Source organism: Oreochromis niloticus, linkage group LG13, assembly GCF_001858045.2.
Source record: "Oreochromis niloticus isolate F11D_XX linkage group LG13, O_niloticus_UMD_NMBU, whole genome shotgun sequence".
Lineage (NCBI taxonomy): Eukaryota > Metazoa > Chordata > Actinopteri > Cichliformes > Cichlidae > Oreochromis > Oreochromis niloticus.
The window spans coordinates 22,419,371-22,438,855 of NC_031978.2; the positions used below are offsets into that span (position 1 = coordinate 22,419,371).

The following is a 19,485-nucleotide window of genomic DNA, read 5'->3' on the forward strand; positions in this document are numbered from 1 at the left end:
TGGTGACACACCCCTACCCCAAGGCCCTGCATGTGTGGGTGATTGTGATGGAGCGGGAAGAGAGAGGCAGCTGGAGATGGGGAGGGAACGAAGGGAGGGGCAAGTAACCCCTCCCTGGGGCCAGCTCCCCCGCATTAGGCACCCCCATACTCTGCAACCCGCCAGGGAAAGGGGGGCCCAGGCCCATCCGGACCGGGGCCCAGCGCGGCAGCGCTGCCCGGCCCCACAGAGCCCGGGACAGTCCACCCGACCCCACCACAGAGAAAACTGCACCCATCCCATCATCCACTCATCTTCCAGACTACAATAGACAATAGACGCCCAGGCTGAGATCTTCCTCCACCTCTCCTGTATCTCCCCCTCCTGCAGAGAGAGTTCCTGAAGAGAGGAAAGCTCCTGCAAGATGTGACAACCTCCCCCACCAGTTGAAGAGCCCCCCAGGTGGCTCGAGGTGCGCCAGGGCCGGGCCCCCATACACCCACCCGCCCACAACCTCGGCAACACACCAACCAGGACCCAGCCCCTGAGGCCCGGCCAGGGCCCCGGCCCAGAGACGGAGCGCCCCCAGAACCTCACACCCGTCCCGGACCCACCCAGGGGCAGCCAGGCTACCAGGTCAGTAACCCACGTCCATCAGCACAGACCCTCTCCTAGTTTCATCAGAAAATTAAGTTTTTCCTGTCAAGAAAAAGGAAAGGAAACAGAGATAGAGGCTGAGGTATGACAAATTACACAAGAACCAGACTAAATCATTAAGAATGGAGTGATGAATCCAAAATGTGGAGTTTCTGGTTCAACTTTTGATTGATATGTACAGAGAAGGTTCAGGAGAGGTTGCAACAGAGAGTGTCTGCAGCCATCTGCGGCTCTGTCATTGTTTTCGGATATTTTTCTGCCAGTTGTGTTGGAGATTATGAACACAAAAAGTACCATCAGATTTTGATCCACCATGGAATACCATGTGGAAAGCATCTGATTAACAGTGACTTCATATGGCAATTATCCTAAACGCAGTGCCAGTGCAGGAGAAGCATTATAAATGAACTGCAGTCAAGTCAGAGCTCTCAAGTCTCTTTAGTCAGTTTCTGTAGTTGTCATTTTTAGGGCACATTGTCTCACATGCTTACAGTACATAACCCTCTGCCCTGCAGGACTTCAAGTTGTCTTTCTAACAATGAAGAGTTTATTTTAATCAATACATCAGTGCTTATCTTGGGTTAAGAGTAGATGAATAAAACACTAACAATCATGCTTTTCTGAAAAAGGGTAACCAAATATTAAATACCCAATAATAACTGAACCGCACTCTTTAAGTGCGGGCAAAAGAAACACAGATTCACCGAAATACAAACAATTTATCCTAAAATGTAAATGCAATCATAAATGATTCTGTCTTCAGTTCTCATGTTTATATTCAAAAAGTGTTTATAGGACTGAAAGCAAAACTACATTTGTGACAGTTTAATATAATCGCTATAAAGGTTAATCATAAGCTCGTGTATAATGTTCAGCTGGGTGAAATTCTGCACCGATCTATAGCCAAATAATTATTACCAGGGAGATAAAGTGTTATAAATGACTACAAAGATTAAGGTACACTCAAATATACCTGGTGTAAATATGATCTCATCCTTTGTTCAGGTGCAGGTATATAAATACGCAACTAACACAGTGCCTCCAAGTGGCCAAAAAAGTTAATATTGCAGTTCAAGTCTATGTGAATCGGCCGAGGCCTTTGCAGAGAACTAAAACAACATGTCATAAACACACAAGAACTCTTGTACTTATAGATGGAATCGATTTATTTAGCAAGGAGTAGCTGTAAGAGTGTTGGTTTTTTGTGTTCTGGTAAAGCAATGTTGCAGTAAGACCAACATTAAATTTTGCTGACACAAAGACAGCAGGTGAAGTCAGTGCCCTGTTTGTCAAAGGTAACAGACACCATGTGATTAATGTCCTGTTTTTGAGTCCGCCCCAGGGCATCTGTATTGTGCCTTCTTCCTGCTTTTGTCTCTCATGCAAAACTTTTGGTTCACAGTAGCTGCAACAGGGAGCTCAGTGCAGTCCCACCCTGTGGTAAATAATAACGAATTATTAAGTCTGAAGGCTATGCTTGTTTTTGACACTCATTTTCCATGTTATGTTCATAAACAAGACAGTGTAAACACAGCAGTTAGGGGTTTATGATGCAACGTTCAATGAGCTGCTTTTGCTCCAGTGGTGGATAAACCCAGAATTATTATCTGGGAAGACACCGTTTATCTATTGGGTGCGACTTAAAATTCTGCTTAAGATGCTCTTAAAAGAAAAAAAAGTGGAAGTCTTATGTATTCAGGTGTGTGTCTTTCTGCCTTTTGCACATGAATCGTGTTCTATTAAAAGAGAGAGAAAAAAACAACTCGTGCCAACAGCTTGCAGTCAGTGTAACTCCTGATCAAACTGACTTTAGGAAGTGTTTGACTAAGGCTTAACTTTGCTGTGCTCAGCATGGAGGATATGATGAATAATAATATATGATCACACGCAACTGGATCTGTGCATCAACCTGGCTTAGTGTTGCAGTGTTATTTAGATCCCAGTTGTTTTCAAGCTCAGTTTGATGGTTGCTTCATTCTATATGTTTTTAAGAGTCCCTTTCACAACTCTAAACTATAGTTACCACATGTAATCACGCTTGGAGAGAAAACATCTCTATCTTTTGGGGTTATGGTACTTCTATAGATTATTACAGAATGTGTAAAAGTCAAAATTTAAAGTGGGAGGCATACCTATCTCCACCATACATACAGATAACATTAAAATGTAGGATGAGAATGTCCCTTGGGTGTAGTCCGTATTTGTCTTTCAGTTGTGGTCACTGCCATATTAGTGCAGATTTGCTTAGAGCTGCTGTTGGCTACTGTTTGCCTCACCTGTCCTAGCAGCCCCGCCTTATTTGTCACCTGACCCCGTGTTCCAAGAACCTGAGAGAGCTATAAAGAAGGCTGACACAAAGGTACTTCGGATTGTGTTCACCTGGGGAAAGATTTGTTCTTCAGTGAAGCCTGAAAGAAAGGACAAAGAAGGACATTTACTGCGACCGGATTCTACATACAGAGTTGTGAAGATGACATCTACAGCAAGTCGACTGGCCCGTCAGCAAGACAGGGAACTGGGCATTGGCACCAATGCACAGGCAGTGAAGTTCTACCAGCAAGATTATGAGGCTCTGCGGCAGCAGTGTCTAGAGACCGGCCGCCTGTTTCAGGATGATTGCTTTCCTCCTGAGCCTAAATCACTGGGCTACAACCAGCTGGGACCATACTCATCAAAGACTAAGGGCATTGTTTGGAAGAGGCCAACGGTAAGAGGCGAATAAAGCAAACAATCATTTTTAACACAAACATATCATATTTACAAGACTTTCATTATTTTATTCATTAATCTAATTATACTGTACTTCCCATTACTGAAGGATGTTTTGCTTTGATTGTAGGAGCTTTGTTCCAACCCACAGTTCATTGATGACGGCGCTACAAGGACAGACATTCGGCAGGGAACTCTGGGTAAGTGATGACAGCTCAATGATGAGGTGAGCTGTGTTTTTTAGGAATTTGTGAGTAGCACCCACATATTCTGCAATGGTTGTTTGTTGGTTGCAAAGCTGCTACGCTGTCGAGACCAGTACATGTTCCCCAATCTCAGAGCATGTAGTCATATATCTGTCCTTACCGTGCAGGTGACTGCTGGCTCTTAGCTGCCATAGCTTCTCTGACTTTGGAGCAGGACATTCTGGCTCGTGTGGTGCCTCCTGACCAAAGCTTTACTGAAGGCTATGCTGGGATATTTCACTTTCAGGTCAGGAAACTTTTGCTCCACTTGCTAATTTTCTTATCTGGTTTTGTTAATAAATTCTAAATAAAATTACACTTTTGGTAAGAAGTGACATACATATAATACTAATTAGATTACACTCTGCGGTACCTTGTGGTAGTTCAAACAGATTCATATTTGTATCATTCAAATATCATTTGACCAAAGTGCTTATTCCCACCTCTACCAATTACTGAAGGGAAGATCAGTCCAAATTGGATTGCATCGATACAAATGCTGGTATTGGTATCAGATTGATACTAGGATCAATACTGTTTATATCCTCTTAGTTCAGTTTGTAGCCAACTGAATGGTGTCGAATAAATTATGATTTATTTTTGGCTATGAAAAAATATACCTTAGACATGCACTATTAAACATGTCTGAACCTTTTTGTGCTGACTGTATATGTTATTTATAGCCTATTTAAACAACAGAGGTTGAGCCAAAGACCTTGTGAAACAAACACATTTACATTCAATGTCTAAAAAAAATTGTTTGTGTATTGTGGATTACTATTTGTAAAATTAAATAGTATAAATCACAAAGATTTAGTGGTCCTTAAAATGTCTTCAGAATTTGAAAACTGATGATGATTCATCTCATAACTCTTGGCACACAGATCACCACTATCAACTATCAACAATACTGGCTCTGTATTTACTTGCTATCAGATCGACACCACATTTTGCAATATCACACAGCACTAGTGTTTGGATAAGTTTTAATAAGCCCCAGCGCTTACTCACAATGTTGACAATGTTGACTACCCCTGAGGGCATGTCCAGGTGATGTGCTTGCCAACCCCACGCACACACACACACACACACACACACACACACACACGCACACACATACAGTAAAATGTATGAGAAAGCATTTAGAGAAGTTACTTATTATCGGCCTAGCTAGATGATAGAATAATCACACCCGAGGAAAAAAGTCTCCTTGTACTTTTACAAGACGAGTGTGTATTTAATGTTTTCAGAGGTTTAGGGTGCTTTGGGTGTGCAAATAGACTAGGAAAGTGCTTTAAGGACCAGTCCATTCACCAGATTATGTATAACCTGTCACTAAGAAACCGACCAGAAGCTAGGGTAACAGTGCTAAGTTAACAGTTCAACAAACTTGATCTCAAAATCTTGTTCATTAATAACAAAGCAGGAGAACTCATACTTATCAATGTTTTCTATCAGTTCTGGCAGTTTGGTGAGTGGGTGGATGTGGTGGTTGATGATCGTTTGCCCACCAGAGATGGAAAGCTGCTGTTTGTTCACTCAGCGGAGGGCTCAGAGTTTTGGAGTGCACTGCTGGAGAAGGCCTACGCTAAGTATGGATAGCTCCTCGTATATTTTTTTGCTTTATTATAATGGAGTGTATGTGTACAAATATACATTTACACTACCCATGTTCCTTTGTGTCTGACAGGGTGTATGGCAGCTATGAGGCTTTGACAGGAGGAAACACTATTGAGGGTTTTGAGGATTTCACCGGGGGAATTGCAGAAACATACAACTTAAAAGAGGCTCCAGCAAATCTCTTTCACGTTATTCAGAGGGCCCTGAGCCTGGGTTCACTGATGGGTTGCTCTATTGATGTAAGTCTTATTTTCATCATGATTTGCATTACATTTTGCAGATAAGCATGACATCAGTCTGATAGACATTATCACACTGGATTTAAATGTTGCTGTTTTCAGATCACCAGTGCCTGTGAGACAGAGGCAGTTACATCTCTAAAGCTTGTAAAAGGACATGCATACTCTGTCACCGGTGCAGAGGAGGTACATGGATTATATAACCTGTGAACTGGTATTCAAATTAAAAAAGAAAAAAAAAGTGTGCACTACATTGGATTCCTATTAAATGTGCTTTATTCTTCAAGGTTCATTTTAAAGGGCAGCAAGTGCAGTTGGTTCGCATCAGGAACCCATGGGGTGAGGTGGAATGGACAGGCCCTTGGAGTGATGGGTGAATATATATATTTTGTACATATAAAGGTAGGGCGAGGAGCTCAGAATATAGCCACTGGTTCTCCACATTGACGGAAGTCAGTGGCGGTGGTTCGGGACATTTGGATCCCACCTAGATGCTTCCTAGGTGAGGTGTTTCTGGCAGACACAAGGCAATCTTGAGATATTATATCTATCTGTTGGCCTGGGAACACCTCTGTGCACCAGGAATAAGTTAGAGCTGGATAAGTGGCATGGATGGATGGCTGGTTGGATGGATGGATGGATGGATGGATGGATGGATGGAAGGACAGATGGATCATTAGCTACTATTTATTAATACTAGGATTCTTCCTAATGTCAAAATTAGATCCAGTGAATGGAGCCACGTCACTGAAGATGAGAAGTTGAAGTTAAACAATGTGGCTGAAGATGGAGAGTTCTGGTAATTCTACATGCTTCTACATTATACTGACTGAAAAATTCAATTTTATAATAATAGAATGATATCAAAAAGCTCTTTATGATCAAAACTGCTTTAAAAAAGCCTTCATTGAAGAATAGTGTAAAAGTTTCTAAAACAAGCCAAAACTATCAAAAGAATGACAAACCATCCAGGTATTATGTTGCAAAAGACATCAGCTCAAGTTGAGTTAAGGCTGGACTGTATGTAATACCACTTTGAACAACAACATAGAAAGAAAAAATATTTTAAAAGTGCAAAGAAAATTGTAATCCTGTTCAAGCTGGTCAACTACTTTCCGGTAAAATGCTGCCACCTTGTGGTTTCCTTAAATCGTGCAGAGGGTTGGACAAAAAGTACCTTTAAGACACATGCTTTAAAAAATGATCCAAATATTAATATCTTAATGAGAAATTGTTCTCCTCAGGATGTCCTACTCAGACTTCATCAGGAATTTCTCCAAGCTGGAGATCTGCAATTTGACCCCAGATACACTCACTAGTGATGATGTGGGTCGCTGGAACTACTGCCAGTTTGAAGGGATGTGGAGGGTCGGCTCCACTGCTGGCGGCTGCCGGAATCACTCAGGTTATAATGAAATCAAAAACCTTGTGTGTCTGAATAAGAACTCCTTTCATGGTCCAGATTATAACAATTATTATTATTTTGACTTGCTGTCCAGCCACATTCCCATCCAATCCTCAGTTCCTGTTGCGTCTGGAGGATGTGGATGATAATCCTTTGGATGGGAAGCACGGATGCACCTTTCTGGTGGGGTTGATGCAAAAGGATGGACGACGGCTGATGAAGGTTAACCCCAACCTCGAGACAATCGGCTTTGCCATTTATAAGGTACCTTAGCTTCATTTCATATTGCTCATAAAATCACATACTTTTCTTTGACAGCTGACAAATTTTCTAAGATATATTTGTTTCATTTCTTGCAGGTTCCAGATGAGGTTTGTATGTCTACTTTTCCTTTAACTCTTTCCTTCTCTTTTAAGCTGAAATTTGAAAAAGAAAGTGGAAATCACAGGAATCACAAACATAGCTCGACTGATTGCATTGAGAGGAGCCTGACTGTTTGCAGTAACAACACTCTGTATCTGTTCAGTACAAAGGTTGCAAAAATGTCCGCCTCGGGCCTGACGTCCTGCTGCGTCAGAAACATGTAGCCATGAGCCCCACTTTCATCAACACACGGGAAGTGTGTGGCCGCTTCAATCTCCCACCGGGAGAATATGCCATAATTCCCTCAACCTTCCAGCCCCACAAGAACGGCAGCTTCATTCTCAGGGTGTTCACAGAAAAAGAGGCTGCAACCAGGTATCTGTAATGTGACAAGCAGAATATCTCCTCAGATTTCAGCACTTTACTTTCTACTGCCATTGAAGTTGAAAAGCAAAGCTAAAGCTAAAAAAGTAAGCTTTTTAATCAGAAAGACTGTGCTAAAGGTGTGTTTCTCTTTCCTCAGACGACTGGAGCAGAAAATTGATGCTAAGATAAAGGAGGTAATAATGTGACACCTGACAGCTGTTCGTGCATAAAATAAAACAGATTTTTTAAGAGTTACTTTTCTTTCTTCATTACATCTGAAACTGAAGCATATATGCCATCCTGAAACTTAAATGCTTTACATTTATGGTTTTAAATGTTTAATTCCACATTGATCAGTTCTTTGTTTTTATCTTCTCTGTTTTTCTCTCACAGGACAAGGTATCTGAAAAGGATGTAGATCCTCATTTGAAGCAACTCTTCAAGCAGCTGGCTGGAAATGTAGGTTGAGGTACATGAGAACTTATTCTTACTGTTATTTGGCTCTGAAGTTAATGACTGCCACTTTTCAAACAGAATACGGAGGTGTCCGCCTTTGAACTGATCAAAATTTTAAACAACGCCGTTTCTCAGCGTGAGTACAACAAAAGTTTAAAGCACTCTTTTTTTATGCATTAAGAGTTGGAGTGAGAAATATGTTGTCATTTTCCTGCAGGGTCTGACATTAAAACTGGTGGATTCAGCGTTGAGACAGGTCGCCTTATGGTCAGTCTGCTGGATGTATCCTATTAATGAGTCGACTGCAATTTTCTTTAGGTTTAAGTAATCGTATAATAGTTAAAGTACATAAATAACTGATGGTGAGCTTCATAGTAACCTTGACATTCTCCAGAAAGATGAAAGTGGGAAGTTGGGACTGATGGAATTCCAGTTGCTTTGGAAGAAAATCCAGAAATACTTGGTGAGATTTAAATAGTTTCAAATCCATGCTGCCTATCCTTGAACACATCTGTGTATATGTTAACGCAAGGCACGGCTTCTTGGATCATACAGGAGATCTTCAAGAGTCATGATACAGACAAATCTGGCACCATGAGCTCCCATGAGATGAGAGATGCTGCCAGTAAAGCAGGTAACTTTAACCATCCAAAAAGTCCCGCTTTTGTCTCGTCAGTCCACAGAATGTTTTCCTAACGTCTTGGGGATCATCAAGATGTTTTTGGCAAAAGTGAAACGAGCCTTTGTGCTCTTTTTGGTCAGCAATGGTTTTCTCCTTGGTACTCTCTCATCGATGCTATTTTTGCACAGTCTCTTTCTTATTGTTGGATCATGAAGGATGACTTTAACTGAGACAAGTCACACCTGTAGTTTTGTTGTTCTGGGTGCTTTTGTGACCTCCTGGATGAGTCCGTGGCCATTCCTGGGAAATGTCACTGGTGTTCCAAGTCTTCTTCATTTGTGAATAATGGCTCTCACTGTGGTTCACTGGAGTCCCAAAGCCTTAGCAGTTTCTTTGACACCCTTTCCAGACTGATAGATGTCAATGACTTTGTTTCTCATCTGTTCTTGAGTTTCTTTTGACCATGGCATGATGTTTAATAATTAATAATTAATAATTAACATAGAGCTGTAGAAGGATCTGAGGATGTCAACAGATCATCATTTAAAAGGAGCATTTTGTAATTCCTCAGGTTATCTTTGTCTAACATAAACATTTGCTACATTATCTGAAACATGTAAGTGTAACAAATATGCAAAAAAAGCCTAAGAAATTAAGGAGGGAGCAAGTATTTTTTCACAGCACTTCATGTTTAGACACCTTTGTACACCATTGAGAACATATATTCATTTTAGTGGCCAACAGGTGCATCACCTTTTGACTGTATTAAGTCTGACTGTACAGAAGTTTGTGGATTGAAGTCTTATTTAATGGTCTAAACAGTCAAAAAGAGCATAAAGAGTATGCGCTTTAGGGCAGGGGTAGGGAACTCCAGGCCTCGAGAGCTGGTGTCCTGCAGGTTTTAGATGTGTCCTTGATCCAACACAGCTGATTTAAATGGCTAAATTACCTCCTCAACATGTCTTGAATTTCTCCAGAGGCCTGGTAATGACCTAATCATTTGATTCGGGTGTGGTGACCCAGGGTGAGATCTAAAACCTGCAGGACACCAGCTCTCGAGGACTAACGTTCCCTACCCCTGCTTTAGGGTGTGACTACACTGTCACTAGTCCTTGTGGCATTGTGGCTATAGGATGACATACATATTAGAAACTGCCAGGCCTAATACGCTTGTGAAAAACCAAGAAATTCACATTTCAAAAGTTTATCTTTCTGGGATTATATCGTATTTGACTACTGAGACTTACACAAACAGACAAAAGCATGTGTGTGCATATTCATGTTCATCTGTGTTTTAATTTGTGTGACATGGAAAAGAAGTGACTGAACTAGATCAGCCAGTTAGGGGACTGCCGCCTTGTATGTACTATTCAGGTGTACTGTTCCACAGGAACTAAACATGCATGGGTGAGGCTGTGCAACACGACTCCTATGTTATTGTAGAGCTTACGTATATATGAAATCTTTTCAACACTGCACTTCCCCAGCATCAGATCTTCCTCAAATATATGGAGATAAGATTAGGGTAACCAACCGTCCTCTTTTCCCTGGATACGTCCACTTTTCACGTTCTGTCCGGGGCGTCCGGGGGGATTTTTGAGATTGATGAAAATGTCCCGGTTTTTCTATGGGCCTACAGAGGACCCATATGTGTGACGTCATCCCCGAGCTGCTGCTTTGTGAGTGGTTGTTCTGCCTCACAGACGGGACAGAGCGCGCCTGTTTAAAAGTTTAAAAGATGCCAATGCGCAAGTGCAGCTTTTCAGACGAACTGCAAAAGAAATTTCCCTCATACCGACCCAGTACTGGTAATTTTTCTTATACAGATGAGGCCTTATTTCTGTACCATTATTTAATTCCAGAGGGTTTTAAGTTATTTTTTTGAACTTGTTGACTTGTAAACACCTATATGACATTTTTTATTTCACCATTCATTAATTGCACACAGAAGGCATCGTTTAAATATGTTAAAATTTTCTTTAAGCAAACAGTATTATTAAAGTTCTTCATGACTGGACCAAGTGTCCTCTTTTTTGGAAATCAAAATATGGTCACTGTAGATAAGATGGAAATGTTTTTGTTTCCCAGGGTTCCAGATCAACAGTGCAGTGCTGAGAGCTGTTGTAAATCGTTACGCTGATGCTCAGTATGCCATACACTTTGACAGCTTTGTAGGCTGTCTCATTAAACTGGAAATGCTCTTTAGTAAGTGTCACTAAACACAGCAACAGCACTTCTACATATTTTATCAGTGTCTGTCATTCATCAAAGAAATGTCTTTTTGTCTTTGCTGCTTTACCAGAAGTGTTTAAGACCCTGGAAAGGGATGACTCGGGCAAGATTGAGCTGAACATGCAGCAGGTGTGTAGCAATATAAGAAAGGCTGCTGGTTTTTCAGCACTTCTCATTCGGACCGCTAGCTGCATAATGTTGTTTTTTATTGCAGTGGCTGTGCCTGGCAATCTACTAGCCCTGACAGCAACACAACAAGGACCCCTTTCAGATGTGAGCACAAAGAGAAGGATCAGCTGATCAACAGAGAGTTCCTTGATTTCTGATCTACTTTTCACACAGTATATTCCAAATGCTAAAGTCCCTTTGGGCTATACTTTGACTGACATGTATAACATGCCATGTTAGTTGGTTTTTCAGGTTTTTCAGCAAATATTTCTGTTCAGTAGGGAAAACCTTGGTAGTCTTGGTGGGTGTTTTGCTTTTAATTCCTTACAACTTCTGTCAAGCTATAAAAACGTGTTAAAAATAAAAAAATAAAACAAACTAAGAAACTATGGCATCTGCACTCTTTTTTGTTACAAATTAAATGTTTAAATTACTCAGCAAAATTCAGTGATCTGTGGCTGAAACTGCTGAGCTGGAACAAGTTTTCTGGCATGCAAAATAAAGGGTGTGGTGACAGGTGAACTGCACATATGACACTCTCTCACAACAAGAGAGATGCAGACAAAAGTGGCTGCATGAGCTCCTCTGAGATGCGAAATGCTGTCGAGGACGCCGGCGAGAAGTGCAAGATTTCACCCTTTTTGTTTCTCTACCCTTGCCCTAACATTAAAGAGGCTTTCAGAGATTGGAAAGGTCTGAGAGAGTAAGGACTGAAGCAGTCAGGTATGTTTTGCCTTTGTTTTTTTCCTCAGGTTTCACAATCAACAAACCTCTGCATTACATAATTGTGGCCGCTACACTGAAGCAAATCGCACCATTGACTTTGACAACTTCCTCTGCTGCCTGGTTCGCTTGGAGTCACTCTTCAGGGAGTTTCTGTCCTCATGATCATATTTTAGTCTCACTGACATGAGACATAATATTTCAATGTTCACTTAACTTCAACAGACTCCTTTAAAACCTTGGACAAGGATGGGACAGGTCAAATAGAGGTGAATTTTTCAGAAGTAAGAATCCATCTGCTACGGATATAATCATGAGTCTCTACACTGCAAAATAAAATACCACCAACTGTTGTAATTTGATGCCATATAAATAAAACTGAATTAAACTCAACTGAACTGAAGTGAATGGATGGATAGATAGTAACTTGTGCAAAAGTCATATATATCTACACATTTGTTTGTTTGTGTTTCATGCAACTCAATTAGTTGATGGCAACTTTGAGTGAGAATCTGAAGATTTTAAATCTGCAAACATAGCACAGTGCATTTGCTCATAGAATCTTTATTCGGGTAAAAAAACAGTCAGTTGTTTCTTTTTCCACTTTTTGTGCTTTAAAAACTAGCATGAAATAAATGTGATGTTTCGAGGAATATGCTTATTTGTTTTTCTGCTAGGAGACTTGCCATACTTGATGAAACTATCTATCAGAAATTCCTGAAGGAGGATGTCCGCCAATCGGTTTGTGCCCTGAAACTCAAGCACAGTTGAGTTATGCAGCAGGGCAATGATCTGAAAAACATCCACAAGTCTGGTGACACCACCTGGATTTCTACTAAGAGTCTGAGGGTTTCAAGCTAAACACGAATGGAGACAGCGCAGCCACCATGTGGAGCTCTTGAAGGCACATAACCAAATCAAACAGCCTCACACACTGCCTGTCAGGTAGTCAGTAATCCATGAGATAGTGGGCTTGTTTCTTGACGACCTGTAGCTTCTCTCTCATTAAAAGCTGAAACATGGAGAAAAGCTAGCTGTAGTTGCATTTATTGCATTTTGGGAGGAAATATTCATATTAGTCCCCAAAGAAATAACTTTTGCTTTTTGTTGATCAGAATTAGGCAAATTAATTTAGACAGATTCAGATTAATAATTCCTTCACTGTTACTTTTGCAACAAAACGAAATACTTCTGGAAATTATGTCTCAGGTCTATATGACATCCTTTAAGTTTACTTTGACAGCTTGTTTTTGATGCCAATTCCTTTTCAGCATTCACAAAGTCGTTACGCAAAGTAAAACCATTCTCATCTGCAGAAATAAGAAATTGGATTCACCTTGGAAAAGTGCTGACCACACCCGACGGCAACAGTACAGCACACTTGAATAGACTAGAAACTTAAACCAAGGTCAGAAGAACAATGGTTTTTGTCCATGCAAGTGTGGAATTACTATTTAGAGATCAAACCAAATCCACCTGGGTTACAATATTCCCAGATGAAAACACAAACTCTCCTGTAAACAAATGTAAAAATGTAAATGTAATTCTAAACTGCACCGTGCAGTGGACCTGCATACATGCATTCATAATATTAGTCCCAGACAACTGCAACTGCAGCTTTAGAGCTGTATAGTCACTGTATATATCATATGTTCTTCAATGATTTGTAAATAATAACACTTATAGATTTTCATATAAAGTGGACCTGTTACACTTTTGCTTACTTTCAGCACCGTTACAACCACGGGTGCTAGAATTAAACTTGAGCAAAATTACAAATTATGAGGTCAGTGCACATAAAATAAATCTCTAGGTTACAAGTATGGTTTGGAGACCGTGGCAGTGACAAAAAGACCAGAGGCCTAGCTAGAGGTGGCAGAGCTAGTGATCAGGATGGACAAGACTGGAACTGAGTATATCTCAAGGACAGCTTCGGTTGAGCGGTTTGGAGAGAAAGGCTGAGATATTTTGGACATGTGCCGTGGAGAGTTTAGCCTGTGTAGCCTGGGAAACTAGTTGCCACACAGGACACAATAACAGGAGTTCTTGAAGCGATTTAATGGCATACAGATGAGATACAAAAACAAAAAACACAAAACATCCAATGAAAGAATATGCATCTGGCTACACACAGAAACAAACTAATGCCAAACCAAAACCACGCGATAACTGCAAAATTGCAAACTTGCATTTTGCAGGGGTTTCACTAGCAGCACGCTTGGACACACTGGAGATTGCAGACTATGTCTTGCTACACATGTAAGGACATGGCGGTCTCTAGCACCTGCAGGTGCCGATCACTAATAACAACTACAAACATATACACCATCTCATTAAAATGTTGCTTTATAACTTTTTTTTAAAGTATTGACACAACAAAGTCTCAACACATTCCAAGCATATTTACCAGGAACTCTGCCCGTGTCGTTGGGAGAGAAAGCCGACATCTCGCAGATTCTGATGCATTGGGTCCGCGCTTTGTGTTCACGTCTTTGTGTGGAATCCGTTTACCTGCTCTGATTTGCTGTTTTAGCTGTTTGGTGGCTGTAAAATCGATTTGAATTGGAAAATCGATTATTGAAACCCACCCCTAGTAGAAACTACTGTTCTTGGCAATTCTGCCACCTCGTGGCAGAGGTTTGTAACATCAAGTAAATGTACCTAACAACCCCAAATTAAAACCATTTTAAAAAACCAAAAACAGATTCAAAAGAACGTGATGAGAGAAAATGTTTACAGGCACTCTAACATCCCAAGAGAAAACCTATTTATCTCCATTATTAAATTACATTTTAACCGCCCGTCTACATTTGGACCCTGGAGGTTGAGGATGGAGCTGCCAGGCCGAAGGAAAAAGATGAAGAACACATCATAGATATAGTGAAGGAGGACATGCAGAAGGTTGGTGTGATAAAATGTGATGCTAAGGATAGAGTGAAAAGCAGGCAGATGATCAAGCGTGGTGACCCCTAAAGAGAACAGCCGAAAGAAGAAGAGGATACTGACAAATGCCATACATACAACAGAAAAGCCCAGCAGTGTCAACCATGTTAGTACCCATGATTTACCAGCAGATGTCACAGTTCTCACAGATTTGGTTATCGGCTGTTCTGACGTAACAGAGTGGGTTGTGGCAAAACTCCAAATATGCTTGCAGCAGCATGAAAAATTCAACTCACAGAGAGCTATGCAGCAGCCATTTCCTGCCCTGTGTGGTTCAGGGTTGTATTTCCTCTTTTAAAACTTTGAAAGTGGCTGCTGCTGGCTGCCTTCAGCTCTGGCAGACAGGCCTTGTTCCAGACGTGACAATAAATGCAACAAAACTTTTAAAAAACTCTCAGGAACACTGATGAAAGAGTTTTCTGTTCTATCACACCTTTTGCTAAACAGCTTGCCAACTGTGGACTAAATATAAGACTTGTTGGACTCACAAATTCTGATGTTAGGCGTTGTACTTATTGCACACCCTGGCTTTTTGGAACAGACGTTAGTCCGGATGTGGGGCGGGACTCTTGACTCTGTAAACCACGAATTCACAGAGAGGAAGCGAGGCCACTGTGCTGCTGAAGCAGAGTATCTGCATTTAAAAATAGTCTCTGAGGTGCCATTAAAAGGACAGGCTTGACAAAAGCACCGTGCCCTTTATCTAAAAAGGATTAGAAAAGAAAAGATAAAGAATGAAAAAGTTATCTACCGATACAATAAGGTGCTGGCAGAAAAAGTATGACTTACTACATGAGTTACTGAATGTATTGATTGGAGACTCAGTTTTCTTCTGGCACGTGTATGATTTTAAAGGAGTAGTACACAAAAACAAAAACTTGTTTCAGTACAGTTATTCTGACAGGACTGGAAGCGTTTTCAAATTTGCATGAATGTCATTTGGATTTTGTCCTGTTATTTGTGATTAAACGCTACTGGGGTGAATTTATTCATTGTAATCTAAATGAATCTTAAATACCTCGCTCTGGAGAGGAGCTTGTACACTTGTACTTCCTCCTGGAATCAATGGTGCTATCTTGATCAAGAATACTGCTTATCCTAATCTAAAAAAAAGCAACCATCAAATACTAAATAAATGTGAACATTACATTTGTCTCTGAATTGCAGTGGGCATGTAAAAAAGTAGAGAGAGAAACTCAGTGAAGTACACCCTGTACCGTGGAACTGTCATTTTAGCACGTTACTTTTTGAAAGAGTCATGGTGCAGGCACAGTAGGGGCCAGTCAGGCCCCTCCTTCCTTTTACACTTGTATGTCATGTGCATATGATTACACTTCTTTTACATGTAGGTCAATGCGACAGAGAGAAACACAGGGCTAGTGGTGCTATGACTTTAAGAGCAGCGGTGCAACTTTTCTGAGCTATAAAAACAAAAGTGAGTCATCACCGAGTCACAAAAAAAAACCTTTAAGAAACGAAGCCGGCAACTCAACCTTTACACTAACATGCTCTTCTAAACCGGCCCTCACGAGTTGCAAATACGCATGCAGGTATAAGTGTGGTTTTGGCCTGAAACAGTCATTTGTGTATCTTACAGCTCACTGTGCAGAAACAGCCTGGTTTCCACAGGTAGCTAAATAAGTTCTTTTGACACATCTCTGCGCTCATCCTACCTATTACCATATAAGGCCATAGAAATCCATCTGAGCTGCAGATGGCTTAAAAAGTGTAGACGCGGTTGTTCTCCATATATGGACGTCATCTGCCACTCCCGTCTATAACACCTGGGAGCCTCACCTGAGAAAGATAAAAGATATTAAGCTTAACAAGACTAAAGCGCATAGAAAAAAGTAACAAAGAAAACAAAAAAACACTCCCGTTGTCTGAGGCACTTAAGCGCATGCACACCTTTTTTGTGATTTAAGCTTCAAATGTAATTGTGATTAAATGCAAATGCTGAGGTTGCAGATGAAACTGTGTCGCACCTGGGAACGGAGGGCTGGGCCGCCTTCTGGAGGTGTGCTCAATTCAACACGGCTCCTCCTCTATGAGTCAACCTGCTCTCCTTCCTTATGACCCTTCAGCTTTTTGACTGCTGCTGCCATTTTTCTCTGCTGCCTGTTTCCGTCACACATCAGAAGCAAAATGGTGAGTACCTCTCACAAAGAATTATGCTAGGATTTTTTTTTTTTTTTAGCTTGAGCTGTCACTCTTGTGTGATTTGTGCGCTCTGCTGAACAATGCAGCCTTAGAAGTGATGACAGCTTTAAGCCTCCTTTTAAAACCAAATTTGGAGGGAAAAAAGGAGGAAAAAAGGGAAAACTGTGTGAAATTGGTTGTCAGTAGAGCGACGGTGTAAGGCTTACATGTGATTATTGTGGAGTGGGAGGAAAAAAAAAGAAAAAAGGATGGCTTGCTCTTGGTGCAGAGGGTTTGTTCATTCATGGTGTGGCTTTGCCTCCAAAATGGAGGAAGCTTCGTTCGTGCTTCAAACTTGTTGAGAGAGAATCCCTTGGGGCGGTGTTTCTTGTGCTAACTTGTTCCACAATGACTGGAATGTGACAGATTCGAGGCCTTGAAAACTAGGGAAAGGATAGCAACACCCTTTAGCACATTGCTGTTAAAAGAAAGTTGTTTTAATGTTTGCACGTTTATTTGCCTGAACAGCACGTCTCTCCAAAGCTGAACTTTTTTTTTTTTTGAAGAACTTCCTGTTTCTTCATCTTTCATTTCTGCTTTTTCTCTCGGAACCAACTGTCAAGGTTGAGAATATCTGCAGATATACAAGCCAAGGCCCAATTTATTTTAAAGCGCTCATTTTGCATCTTGGTATTTAATACAATTCTTCCCAGCGCTTAACTTTATAAATCCCATCGTTTAAATGAGAGGCGTGTCACAAATCTACATGTCTGTAGTAGGAGCAGGTGTGTGGGGGAGTTTTTTTTTTTTTTTCTTTTTTTTTTTTTTCTCTTTCTAATATCTTCCTTGTCTTCTTACCAGGCATCTGGAGTTAAAGTCACTGACGCCGTTAAGGACCTCATCAATGAAATGAAGGTAGTGAAAAATGATGCTGACCAGAACGAACGTGTAAGATTGGTGATATTCAGAATTGATGACAGCGAGGGCGCCATCGTCGTCGATAAAATCTACCGTCAGAAAGACCTGGCAGACGTGGACGATGTCTTCAAGTTCTTCATCGGCCTCCTGGATTCTAAAGTCTGTCGCTACTTGATGTATGACTGCCACTTTGAAACAAAGGAATCAAGTAGAAAAGAAGAACTGGTCGCTGTGATGTGGTAAGTCCTCGAATTTCTGCTGAGTCTTCCCTCCACTTTTACATTTTTAAAAAAAAAAAAAAGTTTTTTGCCTGCACCCAACTGATCTGCAGGAAGTAGTGAAAGAACTTAGCATAATGTCTGGATTCTGATGCGTTTGAGAGTCAATGTCGTTCCAAGGAGGCGTTTGCACGAATAGGAAAAGTGTTTAAGCAGTCTCAGTTTTGGACACATGGATAATGGCTTCTCTTCATTAGGGCTCCTGATACGGCACCAATCAAAGAAAAAATGAAATACGCTAGCTCCAAAGATTCCCTGAAGAAGATCCAAACAGGTGTGTTGTGTTTTTTGTTTTAATTTTTTTAAAACAGTTTTAAAATGCCACGTTCTTATTTACTTGCATTTACTTTGGAATTCTATCATATTGTTAACACAAGCTGAATGGTCTCTCCCTTTATTTTATTTATCTTTTCTAACAGGAGTCAAACACATGCTGGAGATGAATGACCTTTCAGATTATGGAACCAGGGAAAGTTTTGCAGAAAGAATGGGAAAAGGTGTAGTCAAGCTTGAGGGCCACGCTGTGTGAGATCACTGAATTAAGCAATAAGGAATAAATAAATGAATGAAAAATATATATTTTTTGCTTTGTTCCCTTGTTTCAAAATAAGGTCAATTAAACAGATTTGAAATGGTACGTCAAAGGTGATTTTGGGGGGTGGGCTGGGAGAGGGTTGACAAAGCTTAAAGTGGGGGGGAGGCTTGGGCTCTGAATGGGATTTTGATAGTGTTAACACAGGGAAACTCAAAACGATCTGGGCACACAGTCTGGCTGTGAAATCAACCTTGTTCAGATGGTATTTTACTCATCTTTGGTTTTATAGGGGGGATATTTTTTATTTTGGTTACTTGACTCTTGGTACCTTGAAATTTCTCCAATTTCCCCCCCCCCCCCCCCCCCCCCCCCCCCGTGTAAATACAAACTTCTTGAATCCCTGCATATCTCAGTATACACCACTTGTCTTCCTTTTTAATATTTCTCCACAACAAGAAAACAAACGTATGCTGTAAAATGATATTAACAACCCACCAAAATGGCTGGGATTTTAAGTTTGACACAAATATTCCTAGGGGTGTTTCTTTGGACACCTAGAGTTATAGTACAGGGAAAAACAAAAATCACTGGAATTGCTGCACTGTCAATGTGTTGTCAAATAAACTCAATGCAATGTTCGTGTGATCTTTTTCTTTGCCTTTTGTTTTGATTTATCGGTGCAATTATGATTTGGTATCAACTATCATATTTCAGTGTTCAAGATTTGACTTATAAATATTACAGGGGGATATAGTAAAGTGGGTGCTTTTTAAGAGGTGGGAGTAATTGAAATTTATAATCGAGAGAGCTGGAGCCTGGATGTATAGCAAACCGATCCAGTGTCATCTAGGAAGCCAGGGTTCTACCACAAGGAAACACAGGAACTCA

The 19,485-nt window shown here is 40.8% G+C and overlaps 2 protein-coding genes and 1 long non-coding RNA gene across 3 annotated transcripts; 2 read left to right on the forward strand and 1 right to left on the reverse strand.

Annotated features, from left to right (window-relative positions):
* The first annotated feature begins 2,938 nt into the window (after positions 1–2,938).
* On the forward strand, positions 2,939–11,450 carry LOC100709493 (calpain-2 catalytic subunit). The gene is made up of 21 exons (XM_003441171.5): positions 2,939–3,343; positions 3,476–3,545; positions 3,719–3,837; positions 5,049–5,182; positions 5,281–5,449; positions 5,552–5,635; positions 5,737–5,822; positions 6,174–6,248; positions 6,694–6,854; positions 6,949–7,118; positions 7,214–7,225; positions 7,381–7,592; positions 7,741–7,777; positions 7,977–8,042; positions 8,118–8,175; positions 8,257–8,321; positions 8,434–8,502; positions 8,595–8,673; positions 10,750–10,866; positions 10,964–11,022; positions 11,108–11,450. Exons 1-21 carry the CDS (start codon positions 3,107–3,109, stop codon positions 11,129–11,131), a joined length of 2,103 nt encoding a protein of 700 aa, XP_003441219.1. The 5' UTR covers positions 2,939–3,106; the 3' UTR covers positions 11,132–11,450.
* A 2,373-nt stretch (positions 11,451–13,823) lies between these two features.
* Positions 13,824–16,846, reverse strand: LOC109204748 (uncharacterized). Its single transcript, XR_002064237.2, has 2 exons — positions 16,713–16,846; positions 13,824–16,524 (listed from the first exon to the last, which is right to left on the reverse strand). It is a non-coding gene; the product is annotated as an uncharacterized LOC109204748 (long non-coding RNA).
* On the forward strand, positions 16,728–19,235 carry cfl1l (cofilin 1 (non-muscle), like). The gene is made up of 4 exons (XM_003441018.5): positions 16,728–16,875; positions 17,728–18,023; positions 18,260–18,336; positions 18,482–19,235. The coding sequence occupies exons 1-4, from the start codon at positions 16,873–16,875 to the stop codon at positions 18,589–18,591; spliced, it is 486 nt and encodes a 161-aa protein (XP_003441066.1). The 5' UTR covers positions 16,728–16,872; the 3' UTR covers positions 18,592–19,235.
* Positions 19,236–19,485: the final 250 nt, after the last annotated feature.

Coding starts and splice junctions, on each gene's coding strand:
- cfl1l (XM_003441018.5), top strand. Junction 18,024..18,259: donor GAACTGGTCGCTGTGATGTG/GTAAGTCCTCGA, acceptor TCTCTTCATTAG/GGCTCCTGATACGGCACCAA. Junction 18,337..18,481: donor CCTGAAGAAGATCCAAACAG/GTGTGTTGTGTT, acceptor CTTTTCTAACAG/GAGTCAAACACATGCTGGAG.
- LOC100709493 (XM_003441171.5), top strand. CDS start 3,107: ATGACATCTACAGCAAGTCGACTGGCCCGTCAGCAAGACAGGGAACTG. Junction 6,249..6,693: donor GCTGAAGATGGAGAGTTCTG/GTAATTCTACAT, acceptor TGTTCTCCTCAG/GATGTCCTACTCAGACTTCA. Junction 8,322..8,433: donor TTATGGTCAGTCTGCTGGAT/GTATCCTATTAA, acceptor GACATTCTCCAG/AAAGATGAAAGTGGGAAGTT.